Source organism: Pelophylax lessonae (genome assembly GCF_965119305.1).
Source record: "Pelophylax lessonae genome assembly, chromosome: 2".
NCBI lineage: Eukaryota > Metazoa > Chordata > Amphibia > Anura > Ranidae > Pelophylax > Pelophylax lessonae.
In genome coordinates this window covers 459573913-459589722 of record NC_138769.1, presented here as the reverse complement: position 1 = coordinate 459589722, position 15810 = coordinate 459573913, and the positions used below count along the sequence as shown (strand labels likewise).

The 15810-nt window shown below is 39.8% G+C and overlaps 1 protein-coding gene across 2 annotated transcripts in view; it reads left to right on the top strand.

Moving 5' to 3' along the window:
* The window catches only part of OCA2 (OCA2 melanosomal transmembrane protein), a 524044-nt gene that overhangs the window by 395059 nt on the left and 113175 nt on the right, over window positions 1-15810 (top strand). For both annotated transcript variants that reach the window (XM_082246739.1, XM_082246738.1), the window contains 3 exons: window positions 5996-6143; window positions 6355-6412; window positions 11213-11321. In XM_082246739.1, coding sequence (XP_082102865.1) covers window positions 5996-6143; window positions 6355-6412; window positions 11213-11321 — 315 coding nt within the window. The remainder of the gene's footprint in view (window positions 1-5995; window positions 6144-6354; window positions 6413-11212; window positions 11322-15810) is intronic.

The window sequence follows — 15810 nt, the reverse complement described above, 5'->3', positions numbered from 1 at the left end:
ATGTATATATATATATATATATATATATGTGTGTGTATATGTATATGTATATATATATATATATATATAATGTTTGGATTATTAAAAAAAAAATCCTTTACAATCACTTTAAGGATCCTCTTATTGCAGGGTGTTAAAATTCTATGTCACGCCTTACTAAACCACAGCAGTACATCAGTGTAGCTGTATACAATGCTTACTAAAGCCTGGTACACACTAACCATTTTTTTCATTGAACTCAGTGGGCTGAACAAAAAAAAACAGAGGCGCTCACTGTACTAACTATACAATGTTAGTACAGCAAGTTCCCCACTGAGCTTTCGTGTTCTGAAAGGGGACTAAGCCCCCCCACCCCCCCCTGCCAGGACACACCAGTCAGCGCTTGCAGCCATTGGCTGCCTTTTTCCAGCATGCCCACTTGACAGAATCCGGCCTGCCAAACTGTCGGACAGGCTTCTGTACCCATGGTGTATCGGCCTTTAAAAGCAGGACTTAAATCTGCATATTTGCAAATTATGTCTCACTTAACTTTCTAGAGCATCCTTCTCTATTGAAACAGCAGCCACAGTCTCTCTCCCTCATCCCTCCATTTTCACCACTGACATCTTCACACAGTCATATTTTGGGTTCAGTGACTCTGGTCATCTTGGCCACAGGAGTTTGTTTGATCAGGAGCTGTCATTTGGCTAGCAGTGCTATCGAGATCGGTTGTGGGCACTGGGTGATCTGGATTTTTTTTGGGCATCATAATTGATAATGGGTTTTCAATGTGGGACATTTTTAATCAATGACTTGTCAAATGTTTGGGTGTGTCTTTATTTCAAGGTAACTTTTTTTGGGGGGACTGAATAAGAGAACTATGTATCCCGTACTTATTCACATAGCGGGTAACTGGTATTTGAGGGCCTACCTACTGGTAAAGTGGAATTTCAAATTCTAATAAGCTCTTGCCCACAGAGCCCCACAGAATTGTGGGGAAGAGTCCCTTCTTCAACATGGGGACATAGTGCTTTGTCAGAGAGGTACCCTTCATGTTGAGTGCATGTGATCTGGTGTGGTTCAGGAAGAGGACTACATGCTCACACCCCCCCCCCCCCCCCCCATGCTCAGATTAAGGGCCTGACACAGGTTTCCTAGGGGACTTTATGCACTTTTATTTTGTAGAATCCCCCTTTAAAATTCAGACTCAAAAGGGTCTGGTCCTCCTCTGGACTCTGTCCCTTCTCCGGCTACCCCTGAAAAAAAAAATGCATATGGCCAAAGGGAAAAGATTACTGGCAGGAACAGATGTGAAATGATTGTCCCTGAATTTTAGTAACCATTAGTTGCCCATCTGTTTCATGTACAGTATCTCACAAAAGTGAGTACACCCCTCACATTTTTGTAAATATTTTATTATATCTTTTCATGTGACAACACTGAAGAAATCTACAATGTAAAGCAGTGAGTTTACAGCTTGCATAACAGTATAAATATGCTGTCCACTCAAAATAACTCAACACACAGCCATTAATGTCTAAACTGCTGCGAACAAAACTGAATGCAACCCTAAGTGAAAATGTCCAAGTTGGGCCCAATTAGCCATTTTCCCTCCCCGGTGTCATTCGACTCTTTTGTGTTGCAAGTTCTCAGGTGTGAATGGGGAGCAGGTGTGTTAAATTTGGTGTTATCGGGCTCACTCTCTCATACTGGTTACTGGAAATTCAACATGGCTCCTCATGGCAAAGAACTCTCTGAGGATCGGAAAAAAAGAATTGTTGCTCTACATAATGATTGCCTAGGCTATAAGAAGATTGCCAAGACCCTGAAACTGAGCTGCAGCATGGTGGCCGAGACCATACAGCGGTTAAACAGGACAGGTTCCACTCAGAACAGGCCTCACTATGGTCGACCAAAGAGGTTGAGGGCATATGCTCAACGTCCTATTCAGAGGTTGTCTTTGGGAAATAGACATACGAGTGCTGCCAGCATTGCTGCAGAGGTTAAAGGGATGGGGGATCAGCCTGCCAGTGCTCAGACCATACGCTGCACGCTGCATGAAATTGGTCTGCGTGGCTGTCATCCCAGAAGGAAGCCACTTCTAAACATGATGCACAAGAAAGCCCTCAAACAGTTTGCTGAAGACAAGCAGACTAAAGACATGGATTACTGGAACTATGTCCTGTGGTCTGATGAGACCAAGATAAACTTATTTGGTTCAGATGGTGTCAAACATGTGTGGCGGCAACCAGGTGAAGAGTACAAAGACAAGTGTGCCTTGCCTACAGTCAAGCATAGTGGTGGGAATGTCATGGTCTGGGGCTTCCGGCATTAGGGAGCTACAGTTCATTAAGGGAACCATAAATGCTAACATGTACAGTACTGTGACCTATTAAAGCAGAGCATGATTCCGTCCCTTCAGAGATTGGGCCACAGGGCAGTATTCCGACATAATGATCCAAAAAACACCTCCAAAAATACCACTTCCTTGCTAAAGAAGCTGAGGGTAAAGGTGATGGACTGGCCAAGCATGTCTCCAGACCTAAACCCTTTAGAGCATCTGTGGGGCATCCTCAAATAGAAGGTGGAGGAGCACAAGCTCTCCAACATCCACCAGCTCCGTGATGTCATCATGGAGAAGTGGAAGAGGACTCCAGTGGCAACCTGTGAAGCTCTGGTGAACTCCATACCCAAGAGGGTTAAGGCAGTGTTGGAAAATTAAAAGACAAATAGGCAGCGCTAACAGGTAAAATCTATAAATAAGTGCTGAATGGTAAAAAATAAGGTATGATGTGATGAAAATTGTACTAAAAATTAAGTGCATATAATTCAATTATAAAATCATGAATGCATAAATTACTACAACGAATATGGTTAAATGTATGCACAAATCAGAAAATTCATAAAGTGCAACAAAAAAATATATAATCCAGTGTCCACAAATTTTAAATAAAGTGCAAAATGTGTTTAAGGTGCAGTCCAAATTTATATTCTTCCAAAGAAGTTTATGGTGCAAAAAAGTGCTCAAAGTCCAAATAAAGTGGAATAAAATAAACTGCGGGATCTGTCTGACTCTGAACACACCGGGCAGGACACCTGCTGACACCCCCCAGTGATGCCTACAGACTACCAGGATTTGACCTACCTTAAGGCTCCCGAAGAAAAAGAGAGAGTGGAGAGGAGCTAATAAGGAGCCCATAGTAAAGGATTGCAGCCATCCATCCATCCGGACAAGGGAAACCTTTAATCTCCGTATGGCTGCCCCGACTTTCTAAGCGGAAGATTATATATGTTTAAGGCTCATTTACATCCCAAATTTGGTGAGTGCATCCCCACAGGGGGACTTTCTTTGAAGAGCACTTGGGCACTTTATTTGGACTTTGAGCACTTTTTTGCACCATAAACTTCTTTGGAAGAATATAAATTTGGACTGCACCTTAAACACATTTTGCACTTTATTTAAAATTTGTGGACACTGGATTATATATTTTTTTGTTGCACTTTATGAATTTTCTGATTTGTGCATACATTTAACCATATTCGTTGTAGTAATTTATGCATTCATGATTTTATAATTGAATTATATGCACTTAATTTTTAGTACAATTTTCATCACATCATACCTTATTTTTTACCATTCAGCACTTATTTATAGATTTTACCTGTTAGCGCTGCCTATTTGTCTTTTAGTCTTCCCCGGTTTTTTACTTGGTGAGCAGCAGCTTCAGGTTAGATAGATATATATATAATTTTATAATTCACTAATATTTATTCATCACAGCGCGGGTATTAATTTATTGTTTTACAAGTGTTGGAAAATGATGGCCATACAAAATATTGACATTTTGGGCCCAATTTCGACATTGTCACTTAGGGGTGTACTCACTTCTGTTGCCAGCGGTTTAGACATTAATGGCTGTGTGTTGAGTTATTTTGAGGGGACAGTGAAATTACATGGTAATACAAGCTTTAAACTCCCTACTTTACATTGTAGCAAAGTGTCATAAAGTATAATTTCTTCAGTGTTGTAACATGAAAAGATATAATAAAATATTTACAAAAATGCGAGGAGTGTATTCAACTTTTGTGAGATACTGTATATTACTACATTGTTTTTAACTATGTATTGCCATGATTGCTTATATGTGTGTGTGTGTGTGTGTATGTGTGTATATATATATATATATATATATATATATATATATATATACTGTAAAGACAATAGTCCATCCAGTTCAACCTGTGTAGGTATATGTTTGTCCGTGTTGATAATCATTTCCCATATCCCTGTATGTTATGTTTACTAAAATGCACGTTCAAGAGTCTTTTAAAAATAGAAATACTCCCCCACTGACACCACCAATTGTGGAAGAGAGTTCCACATCCTTATTGCTCTGACAATGAAAAACCCCCTACACAGCTTAAGGTTAAATTGCTTCTCCAATCTCATTATGTGGCCAAGTGTTCTTTTACACTCCCTCAAACTGAATAGTTTTCTTCCTATGCTGGGATCACCATTGAGGAATTTGCATACCGCTATCCTATCTCCTCTCAAGCATCTCTTCTCCAGGGAGAATACATTTAGTGCCTGTAGTTGTTCCTCATAATTGAAGTCCTCCAGTCCCCTTATTAATTTTGTTGCCCTTCTCTGGACTCTTTCAAGCTCCAGCATATCCTTCCTGAGGATTGGTGACCAGAACTGGATGGAATACACCAGATAGGGCTGAACAAGAGTTTTATAAAGTGGCAGGATTATAGTTTTATCTCTGGAGTAAATTCCCTTTTTTAATCTAATTTTTTAATGCTAATAGTCTGCTGGCTTTGCTTGCAGCAGCTTGACATTGCGTGCTATTGCTCCGTCTGTCTTCTACAAGAGCCCCAGATCTTTCTCTATCCTCCATTCATAATTGTTACATTTTGGGATCTTTTGACTCAAATCTGAATGTTGCCAGGAAATGTATATGGGTTTTGCATGTACTTTCTTATGTACAGTATTAATAAATAAAAATGATATATAGCTTTTCTTTTTTTTGTGGATAAGGATGATGTTAACCTTTTTCCACCTGCCACCCCTTTACCTGGGTCTTAACGAAGGGGGCAGCACAAAGTGGTCACATGATCAGGAGCCCATCTTGACAGTTTTTGATCATAACTAGAGACTAGTAGCTGTTAGCAACAACTCTGTCACTGTTCTCAGCAAAGGAACCTCATTCTGCTTGGAGGCATATGTTCAGTGTGTGGCCATTAAGGCTTACCCTTCTTGTGAGACTAATAGTCAGAGGCAAAGTACATCAGGTATCACACTTCAAATTCAGAAAAAAGGATGTGGTCCATAGCATCATAAGTGAGTCTTTTTTCCCCACTATGTGAACAGAAAAAGAAAAACATTGGCCAATGGGACTTTAATTGAGGCCACGTTTTAATGTCCCCTTGACCAATATTTTTATTTTTCTGTTCACGCTTCACATTCAAGGCACAGGGAGTTCGATGCAAATTTCTCTATGAATACAAAGCATTCTTTTATTGTATGAGGTGAAAATCATGATACCGCTTCCCCTCTCCACCTTGTCCAATCAAAGAATGCTTTGCATGAATTAATACAAATGTAAGCCATTCTTTGAATGGAAGATGTGTTAGGCTTCATGTACACTAAATTGTGGCAAAACCGTGCCACAGTTCATGTGTACATGAAGCCTTAGGCGAGCGACCCCCCCCTTTGGTTACTATACAGAAAGGAAGTAGCTTGGCTCAGCACCCGGAAGACTGCAGCTTTTTCAGAGGCCAATAAAATATCACATATACAAAACCTACATTGTGCCAAACTGTTCCAATGTAAGTATGCAAAATATGTCGTCCCTGGAGTTCAGCTTTAAGTGCTTTTGATTGAAACAGAACATACAGTTCAATGCATACAATTTTTGTGTACAGTACCTAAAATGTTCTGTATTGCTGAAAGCATTAATTTCAGACTGTTAAATTTTACGGTCTTTTTTTTCTCTTCTTCTTCTTCTTGTAGAAATGAAACATGAAATTCATGTTTGGAAGTCAACTGCACAAAGGATTAATCCTGCTAGTCGTGAAGAGACTGCAGTTAAGTGTCTCTTAATGCAAAAAGTTTTGACATTAGAGAGCTTGTTGAGGAAAAAACTTAGAACATTTCAAAGGTGTGTATATAGGCACAGATATTTAAAATGTGAAAAATCTTGTGAATAATTCAGTCTTTTGTAAACTCATTGCACCATGTTATCATTTAGAATATGCATCATTTTACTTGTATTTTACTTAATATTTCAATTTATATTGCCATAACTGGACTCTCTAAATTAGATTTTTACAAAATTGCCTTTTTTTCTTGTTTTTTTTTTTTTGCTTCAGACAAATTTCACAAGAAGACAAAAACTGGGAAACAAATATTCAGGAGTTACAAAAGAAAGTATGTAATGTTCTGATTTGGTTGATGCACTTTTGTTTTCTAATTTAAAGATGATTGCAAAAATATGTAAATATATTTCTCTGTCCAGCTTCTAAGATTAGTTTTGTGTTTCGCACAGTTTAAAACCCTCTGTTTGCACTTGCATGATCACAATAGTTTTTGTAGAATTCTGCTGACAATGTTACTGGGGTATAGTTACCTTCCTTTTAAGGTAAAATCGTTTACTCAAGGATTATGTTATATCTGAATTTGAACATTTTGTAAAACCTTTTGTGAGGACCATAGGAGACTAGTATAGCAAGACAAACATTTCAATTTAAATAGAACTACAGCCAAAATGTTTTTTTTATTTCTCAACTCAACCAGAGTGTATAGTCAGTTTAGAGTATACTATATTTATATGTTAACATTTTTAAGTTTATAGTGATTATCATGAATCTTTTTGCCTCAAAGGGCTTTTCACTCTCGCCCTGTCTGTTGCCATGGACAAGTTGGATTTCGTCAGGAATAGGGTTATAACTAAAACCAAAGGGGTAGACAAGCTCATAAAGATTGCAAATACATATGGAAGCACCACGTCCCTATCTGAATGTCAAAAGGAAAAAAGTGATTTGGGCGTATAATGGGACTTTTTTATATAGGGGTGCTTGGTATATATATATAGTGTCAGAGAGAAAAGAGATATGTAATGATAAAAATCAAAATTTTATTATTGAGCAAAATAGAAAGAACATAAAATTGTATACTGTATCGACAGGATACAAAGAACAATATCTATAATATTGCAATTACAAACATTTGCAGTAGACAGATGTGTTTGGCATATACAACAGATTACAAATAATTTACAGCTCCTACATAGGGGTGAATATCAAATACCCCAGACTCATCCAACAGGAGGTGTCTATGCAGGATAGCGGTGAAACCCACAGTGTCAACCCAACATGTTTCTCGGCCTTATAGCCGCTTCCTCAGGGGTAATTTTTCTATGGGGTATCACTTTGTAAATATTTCAACACTAAAAGTAAAGAGAAAAAACATATAATGAATGTCTGTGTACAAAAACACATAACATATCATATAGAGCTTTACACATATCCATACACATTGTGTAATATGTTGCATATTATAATGATAACAAGTATATCAAAATGTCCATAGTCTTGCACCTGTCTGGTAAACCAACAAGCCAACAATGGTAGAGGACCTGGACCACAAGGTAGGGGGGAAGATCCCCCCGGGGGCGAACACGGGAGCTCAAACCAAAGAACCACAAAGTAGTACTGCAATAAGTGGGTATCTCTATCTGGAAGTTGGAGAGACAAATAAAACATATATAAATATAAGGATGAATGTATTTGCATAAAAAGGTGTATCCACCCTCTAGTGGTGGTTCACCCAAGATGCAGCTAAAAAATATATATAGGAGCTTTACAGAGTAAACCTCTAATGCATAGCCTGAGATACATATGGAATATATAGGTATATTCTTACCCAGTTGATGTCGGATAAGATAGATGGACAGGGAGCGGGTATATTAGATGTAGTAAATCTAGGACCGTGTAGCATTCAATATCCACAACGGGATCCTTTGCACATAACCTAAAAGGTATGAGTAGTCAATTGAGAAAAAAATCCTATTCCAAAAAGTAGCTCGCTGGTTCAAATAAAGCAAATGAGAGGTAATACCTGCGGTAGTACAACTGGCGGTGTCCCGTCCCTGCAAACTGCATGGCTGGAACGCCGAAGAACCGCTTATATATCGTGGTTGAGGAGCTCCACCCAAGATCACGTGCAGGAGCTGCGTCCTGCCGTACATCCGGGTAGGCGCCGGGAATGCGCGTCGCAATCTGCGCAGGCGCATCCGCCGGACATTGACCCGCCAGGTGAGCGGCCGTGTCACGCGTCGCACAAGAGCGACGTCACAGGACTCAGCCGGAAGTGACGGTATACATCCGGCGTACCCTCCTCATCCCCGAAAGGGAATAGAGGACGTACCCAGCGTCGCGTGTCCGCCGTAGGGGGAGGCACCTAAAGTAGTCCTCCCAGAAACAGGAAATAGGTCCGTACATTGCTGCACCAGAGAGGCTCCAAAACGAAATGGTACGAGACATGGATCTAGAAGAAAGGAACAAACATGCATAAATAAATAACAATCAATAGGCATGGATATCATGTTGAACTAAATAAGAGTCACAAGAATTAATGTACAGAGACATATGAGAAAATTAAATCACATATACAAAGGGAGTATATATAAACAATTAATTCAAACATGGGAGATAATCTCATGAAAAAAACCTGGGTAATGCCTTAGCGATAATAACTAGGGAATCCAACTACCAGGGTGTAGTAAAGTATAAATTTATTCTAGACATGTAGTAGGCAAAAGATCTAAGATGAAGGGCAGAAATAAAAAATGTATAAGTAGGACAAGAGAGACTAGAAAGAGACAAGGGAGAGGAGAGGGTGGGAAAGGAGAGGGGGGGGGGGGGGGAAAGAAGGAAACGAAAAGAGGGGGGGGGAAAGGGGGGGTGGGGGAAGGGGAAAAAAATCCAGCTGACAATGTGAAATCACAAAAAAAGATTTATATGAGTGGGCTTCATTTAGTCCGGGAGGGATTGTAGCATTAAGCCTTTCTATCCACAAAGCCTCCCTTTGTAAGATACGTTGGTCCCAATTGCCGCCTCTAGGGTCTGGAGGTATAATCTCCAGAACCCTAAAGGAGATACATGAGTTGTTAAATCTGTGATGTAACCCGATATGCCGAGTTATCGGGGTGAGAATTTTTCCACCACCGGAATAGTACAAATGTTCACCTATTCTCTGTCCGAGCTGTCTAAAGGTTTTACCAACGTAAAACGCTGAACATTGGCATTGCATTAAGTAGATCACTCCACTCGTGGAACAATCCGCATAGCTACGAAGTCTGTGGTTAACTTAAATTGCAACGATTTCCAGGTACTCCATAGGTCTATGTGGCCCCCAAGAGTATGACCAAACATAACGTGGTAAGGGGAGCAACCTGTTGCTGAGTGCCCTGTATGGTTATACTTCCAGACCACTTCAGCCAATTAATGGGTCCATCTGGTTCTTTTCTCACAGGCCAGTCCTCTCAACAGTTGTATCAGGGTACGATTAAGGTCAGGTTCGTACTGATGCAGCCACATGTTCGGGCCTGGGTCCGGTGTCTGTTCACCATTTCAGGTGCAAATCGGGTCCAAATTTTTGCCAGAATTCGTACCTGAAACGGTGTCAGACACGTAGGACCCTTTTCCAGTGCAGATCGCTGCCGCCCCGGAGCTGTGTGAACTGGTTCCATTGAGAGCCAGTCAACTCTTCTGTCATGCAAATTCACAATGTGAACCAAGCCTTTTTGTTTTACATGCTCCGTTACCCTGAAGGCCGTATGGGGTCGTATGAACTCACTTTCAAAGCCTATCAACAAACTGATCCTTCAGCTATCTGTCTGTCACTCCACTCAGCGGGTCCTGGTCGTCGCCTCTCCTTGCGGTGGATCTTGGCTGCTATATCCTGCAATTCTAGAGCATACTGTGGAATGGATTCTCCCTCTTCCTGCTTCCATACTGATAAAGCCAGCCCTAAGTTCCCGTAATGTAACAGTTGGAGTGTACACTGCTTCCAAGTGGCTGATTATCTTGTCCAGATATTCCTGGTCCTCTGGAAGGTGCAGAATTAACTTCCTTTCCCTTCAAGGACGGTAATGGCCAGATCTCCCCGCTGTGCAGGTGGAACCCCATATGACCATATCAAGCCCCCAAATCTCCTATTTCAGTCATCCAAGTCCCGATCTGGTCCTGTGTACTTAATGGCAGACTGTGTAATTCCCTCAGCGCTGCAGCTAGCTGACTCTGCCTTCATGCTGTTCCTCTCCCTACTGACTGACTGATTTGGCTGACCCGGTTTGTGACGCCAAGTGTTGTGTTATGGTATCAGCCAAATGATCCAGATCGGTGGTGATATACAATTTCTACTTTACTAAACAATGGAAATCAACATAGCATTGCATAGGGTATATCATATGAGTAGGGAAGTGGAGTATAGAACATTAATATTAACTGTAGGGAAAGCAAGAATGGAACAAATGAGAACAATTCTACGAATGGTCATTAGATGGCAATAGCGTTTCTGAGTTCAGTTCAGATTATGAGAAAGAAGATGCTGTCTTTCACATGTCCACCTTATGAAGGAAGGTTCTATAAAACCAATGGTTGAGTGCATCGGGGTTGCCACAGGCTTCATGCTGGCACTGCTGCTGTTGTCTTCAGTCAGGAGGTTCTGGTGGCTGAAGATAGGGCAATCCCACTGCATGGACAGCCTATTCAAGCGCCCTGTAGCAAAGTCCTCTCCAGTGACTGGGGCTTAGATAGATGCTGCCTGCTTTTGTGCTTACTGCTGGTGGCCCACACAGCAGACTTAATGGGGGAGAACCCAGCACCAGGTGACAGTTCACTTGCCCAGTCACTGCTGTCCCATCAGGCAGGGTCTCTGAGCACAGGAAGCAGGGAGGAGCCAGAATATTTATCCCCTTGGCATGTCCAAGAGCTCAGGGGATGCTGGGAGCCCAGAGGATTGTGGGAGTTTGAATTAAAGTGAGCTGCACCGGACTGAGGATAATGGGGCACTCCGCCACACAAGCATCTAATAGGGATATATTTTTCATTGTAAAACAGCTATGTACTATGTGTAGCTTTATCATTATTCCAGCTTGTTTCCTTTTTAGATGTTTTAAGTAGCATGAACTGACACTTTTCATAGGAAAACTTGTTTTTTCAACAGCATGGAATAACTGACAAGATCCTTCTAATCAAGTGTTTGTCTGTCTTGGGATTTGTCATCTTTATGTTTTTCCTCAACTCATTTATTCCTGCAATTCACTTGGATCTTGGTAAGGCTTAAAATTTTCAGCTAAATTTCACATACGTTATTTGTATAATACTGATATTTATAATTATGCTATAGATTATCTCCAGTTAACAGCTAGTTCCATACTTGACTAATGGCTGGAGGAAAAAATTGTTTTTTTGTGGACAATCAAGAGTGTGCCAGATTTACCAACAATAGAACCAAGGGCAAAGTGTACCCTTTTATTCATGTGAAACCTACATTACAAATTCAGTCCACTTGAAGCCTGTTTTAGACTCTGATTATCTGAAGTACTTACTGGCTTCTTCTATCTATGATTATTCTTTTTAATGGTTTCAGTGAGGGTACAGAGCTGTCGGCTCAGGTGAAGAGGTCTAACCCCTAGATTCGCCAAGGGATATACACTTAATATCACAAAAGATTTTGCATATGTAAAGGAGTCTATAAAATATAAAAATGGGAGGTAGTTAAAAAAGAAAGGCTCTAGCACATTTGTAGAGCAATCCATCCTTACCCAATTATGGGTCATTTCAAACAAAGCATTTTGTATCATTTCTTTGTGCAACATGTTAGCAAGAATTAATTTACTGAACAATATAACAAAAGTAAGAGGGCCCCATTCCTGTAAATTAAATTTTAACTGGTATAACATTGCACTACCTGTTCATAACAACTGGTATGTAATGCTGGACTTGCTATCATCTTTTTCTGTTACTGATCAGAGAGAAAACAGGACAATACAGTGCTCTTTAAAGAACAAGTTATGCTAGCAAGTTACCAATGAATATAGTGCTGTGTATTTTCTCTTTCACCATTTTTCTAAGAAGATAGAAATGTTAATGTTCATAACAACTGGTATGTAATGCTGGACTTGCTATCATCTTTTTCTGTTACTGATCAGAGAGAAAACAGGACAATACAGTGCTCTTTAAAGAACAAGTTATGCTAGCAAGTTACCAATGAATATAGTGCTGTGTATTTTCTCTTTCACCATTTTTCTAAGAAGATAGAAATGTTATCAGTTAAAAAAAATATAATCTTGGTAAGAAGTTTTTGGTAAGAAGTGATTTGAATTGCTAATACTGTTAAGACCACTAAGCTCTTGTAATATCCTTTGATGTGTCATCTGGTCTTACTAATTTATGTTGTAATATCTGAAGTAGAAATCCAGCCAAAGTTTTTTTTTTTTTTTTTTTTTTTTTTTTTCCTTCTAGTTTTGTATAGAGTAGAAACTAATTTAGTTTTTTTTTCAGGTTTTTATTTTTGTCTGTGTACCCATTTGTAAGATTTCCCCTCATTTCATCCTGGTTCAGAGGCGCTACTAAAAATGAGAGGAAATCTATTCAATAGCCTGGCAAATCCCACTGACAATATTTGGAAAGTGAAAATAAATGTCCTAAATGAGGACACAAACAACAGTAAAAACATTATTCTCCTTCCCTTCTTTACCCTAAGGTTTTAGGTTTTATTTTTTTATTTTTTTTGTTCTAAATGAGGACATAGACCACAATAAAACTTTTACTTCTTCCCTACTTTACCCTTTTGTTTTTGTTTTTTTTGTGAATGGGTTTCCACATTTTAATTCTTGATTTTAAGTTTGGACTATATGTATGGTAAACAATACATTTACCAGCTATACCTATCACTATATTGGTGCTGAGCTAATGGAAGTGGGTTATCATGCTTTTTAAATGTATAGTGGCATTTGACACAAGATAATTGCAACTAATGGAAAACAACAGTATTTTAGTGTGACTCCTGGAATACTTTTGACAATCGCCCACACCTGCCATGCCAGACCTGCGTCCACAGGTAGGACAATATGGGGCAGTCACAGGGAACTTGTACCTTTGGTGGGGTGTTGGAGTAACTGGGTAACTTTACAGCTGCTCAAATCACTTCTATCGGAAATCTTTTCGCCTTCTCTTCAAGCTTAAGCTATAGCAGCTAGGAGTGTGTTTAAATTCTTGGTCTACCAGACACAATTTTTAAATGGTGCAGGTAAACAAGTGGTTAAAGAATATGGCTTTTGTCAACTTTCTGAATGTAAGTACTGAATGCCTACTGCACTACTGAAACTGTTGTATGCTTGATGTGGGTAAGTGCCTATTTGCTGTAAAGTTGATTCTTGAGGAATGTTTAACATGTTTTCCACTGCTGATTACTCGGTATACAGTAAGTGGTACAGTAAAAGTTTTAAGCGTTGTCACCAAATTCCTCTCCACTATAGTCATATGAAAGCCCTGCCCACATGCTTGCACTAGACTTTTGAGATTTGTCCGCTTACAGTATTCATATGCCATAAAAAGATCCATGTATAGCAAATAAGATAACTTGGGCTGACCTGTTCAGCAGCAAAAGTATAACTGGAAATTAGTTGAGAGTATTGTGGCCCATGTGATGCTGCACCACTTTGGTAAAGGAAATGTCAAGGCTTGCATGCCAACACAAGAATAATGGTCCACCATTCTGAAATTTTGATGCATTATCCTAGGAGCATGTAGGTTTTATTAACTTTAATACTTTATTAAAAAGACTTTGCAATTGTTTATGGTATTGTGACACAATGTGAGTGATACATTCAGGGAAAAAAATGAATAGCAGGGTGCTGAGGTCAGTATCAAATAAAGAACACTTTATTAAAATAAGCAGCACACTTATTTGAAGTTAGCATGAAACAGCATGGATCGGGAAAACCTGAGACCAAGTAGCTGTAATCAGTGTGAGGCTGAAAGCATCACTGGGTAAACAGAGACTTAGGATGACAGGGAGTCAGCCAGCTCAAAGTATGGATATTGGCAGTGGCATTCTAGGCTGCACATGAGGATGACAGCTGTTAATATGCCTAGTGGATGTCGGGAGAGGGGGTGGGCATGATGCTTTTCCAGGGACTTTGCCCTCTTCTAATTCATGGACAATGAAGAAAAGTGATGGGCTTATAAAGCCAAAATGGCAGGAAGGGGAGGAATATGGGAGGCGAAGGAGGAAGAAAGCTCAGCTGCAGTATAGAGCTAGAAGGGTGGAAGGGGGAGAAAACTGAGAGTGAGAGAAAAGCACAAAAGACATAGCTGAGCCATCAACCCTTGGCGTGCAGACTGACCGTATCAGGGAATTCAATGGTATTACTGGAGAGAGGATTAAAACAGGATTAAAACAAGAAAAAACAAAGCAGATAAAACAAAATGGCTGCACTGTAAATATAAGGATCAAGTATAACATTACAATATTTCCATTAATAATAGAGATATATTAATATATGATTAAAAATAGCTATACTTAGGAAATAATAATATATATAAGACAAATCTATAATAAAAATAAATGAAATAAATAATATATATATATATATATATATATATATATATATATATATATATATATAACATACATATACACACACATACATATAAATATATACATACAGTATCTCACAAAAGTGAGTACACCCCTCACATTTTTGTAAATATTTTATTATATCTTTTCATATGACAACACTGAAGAAATGGCACTTTGCTATAATCTAAAGTAGTGAGTGTACAGCTTATATAACAGTGTAAATTTGCTGTCCCCTCAAAATAACTTAACACGCAGCCATTATTGTCTAAACCGCTGAAAAAAAAAAGGGAGTACACCCCTAAATGTCCAAATTGGGCCAAATTAGCCATTTTCCCTCCCCGGTGTCATGTGACTCATTAGTGTTACAAGGTCTCAGGTGTGAATGTGGAGCGGGTGTGTTAAATTTGGTGTTATCACTCTCACTCTCTTACTGGTCACTGGAAGTTCAACATGGCTCCTCATGGCAAAGAACTTTCTGAGGATCTGAAAAAAATAATCTTTACTCTACATAAAGATGGCCTAGTCTATAAGAAAATAGCCAAGACCCTGAAACTGAGCTGCAGAACGGTGGCCAAGACCATACATGGTTTAACATTATAAGTTCCACTCAGAACAGGCCTCGCCATGGTCAACCAAAGAAGTTGAAGTGCACGTGCTCAGCATCATATCCTGAGGTTGTCTTTGGGAAATAGACATATGAGTGCTGCCAGCATAGCTGCAAAGGTTGAAGGGTTGAGGGGGTCAGCATGTCAGTGTTCAGACCATACGCCGCACACTGCATCAAATTGGTCTGCATGGCTGTTGCCCCGAAAGGAAGCCTCTTCTAAAGATAATGCACAAAAAAGACCACAAACAGTTTGCTGAAGACAAGCAGACTAAAGACATGTATTACTGGAACCATGTCCTGCGGTCTGATGAGACCAAGATAAACTTATTTGGTTCAGAGGGTGTGGCGGCAACCAGATGAGGAGTGCAAAGACAAGTGTGTCCTGCCTACAGTCAAGCATGGTGGTGGGAGTGTCATGGTCTGGGGCTGCATGAGTGCTGACGGCACCGGGGAGCTACAGTTCATTGAGGGAACCATAAATGCCAATATGTACTGTGACATACTGAAGCAGAGCATGATCCCTCCCTTCGGAGACTGGGCCATAAGGCAGTATTCCAACATACCGACC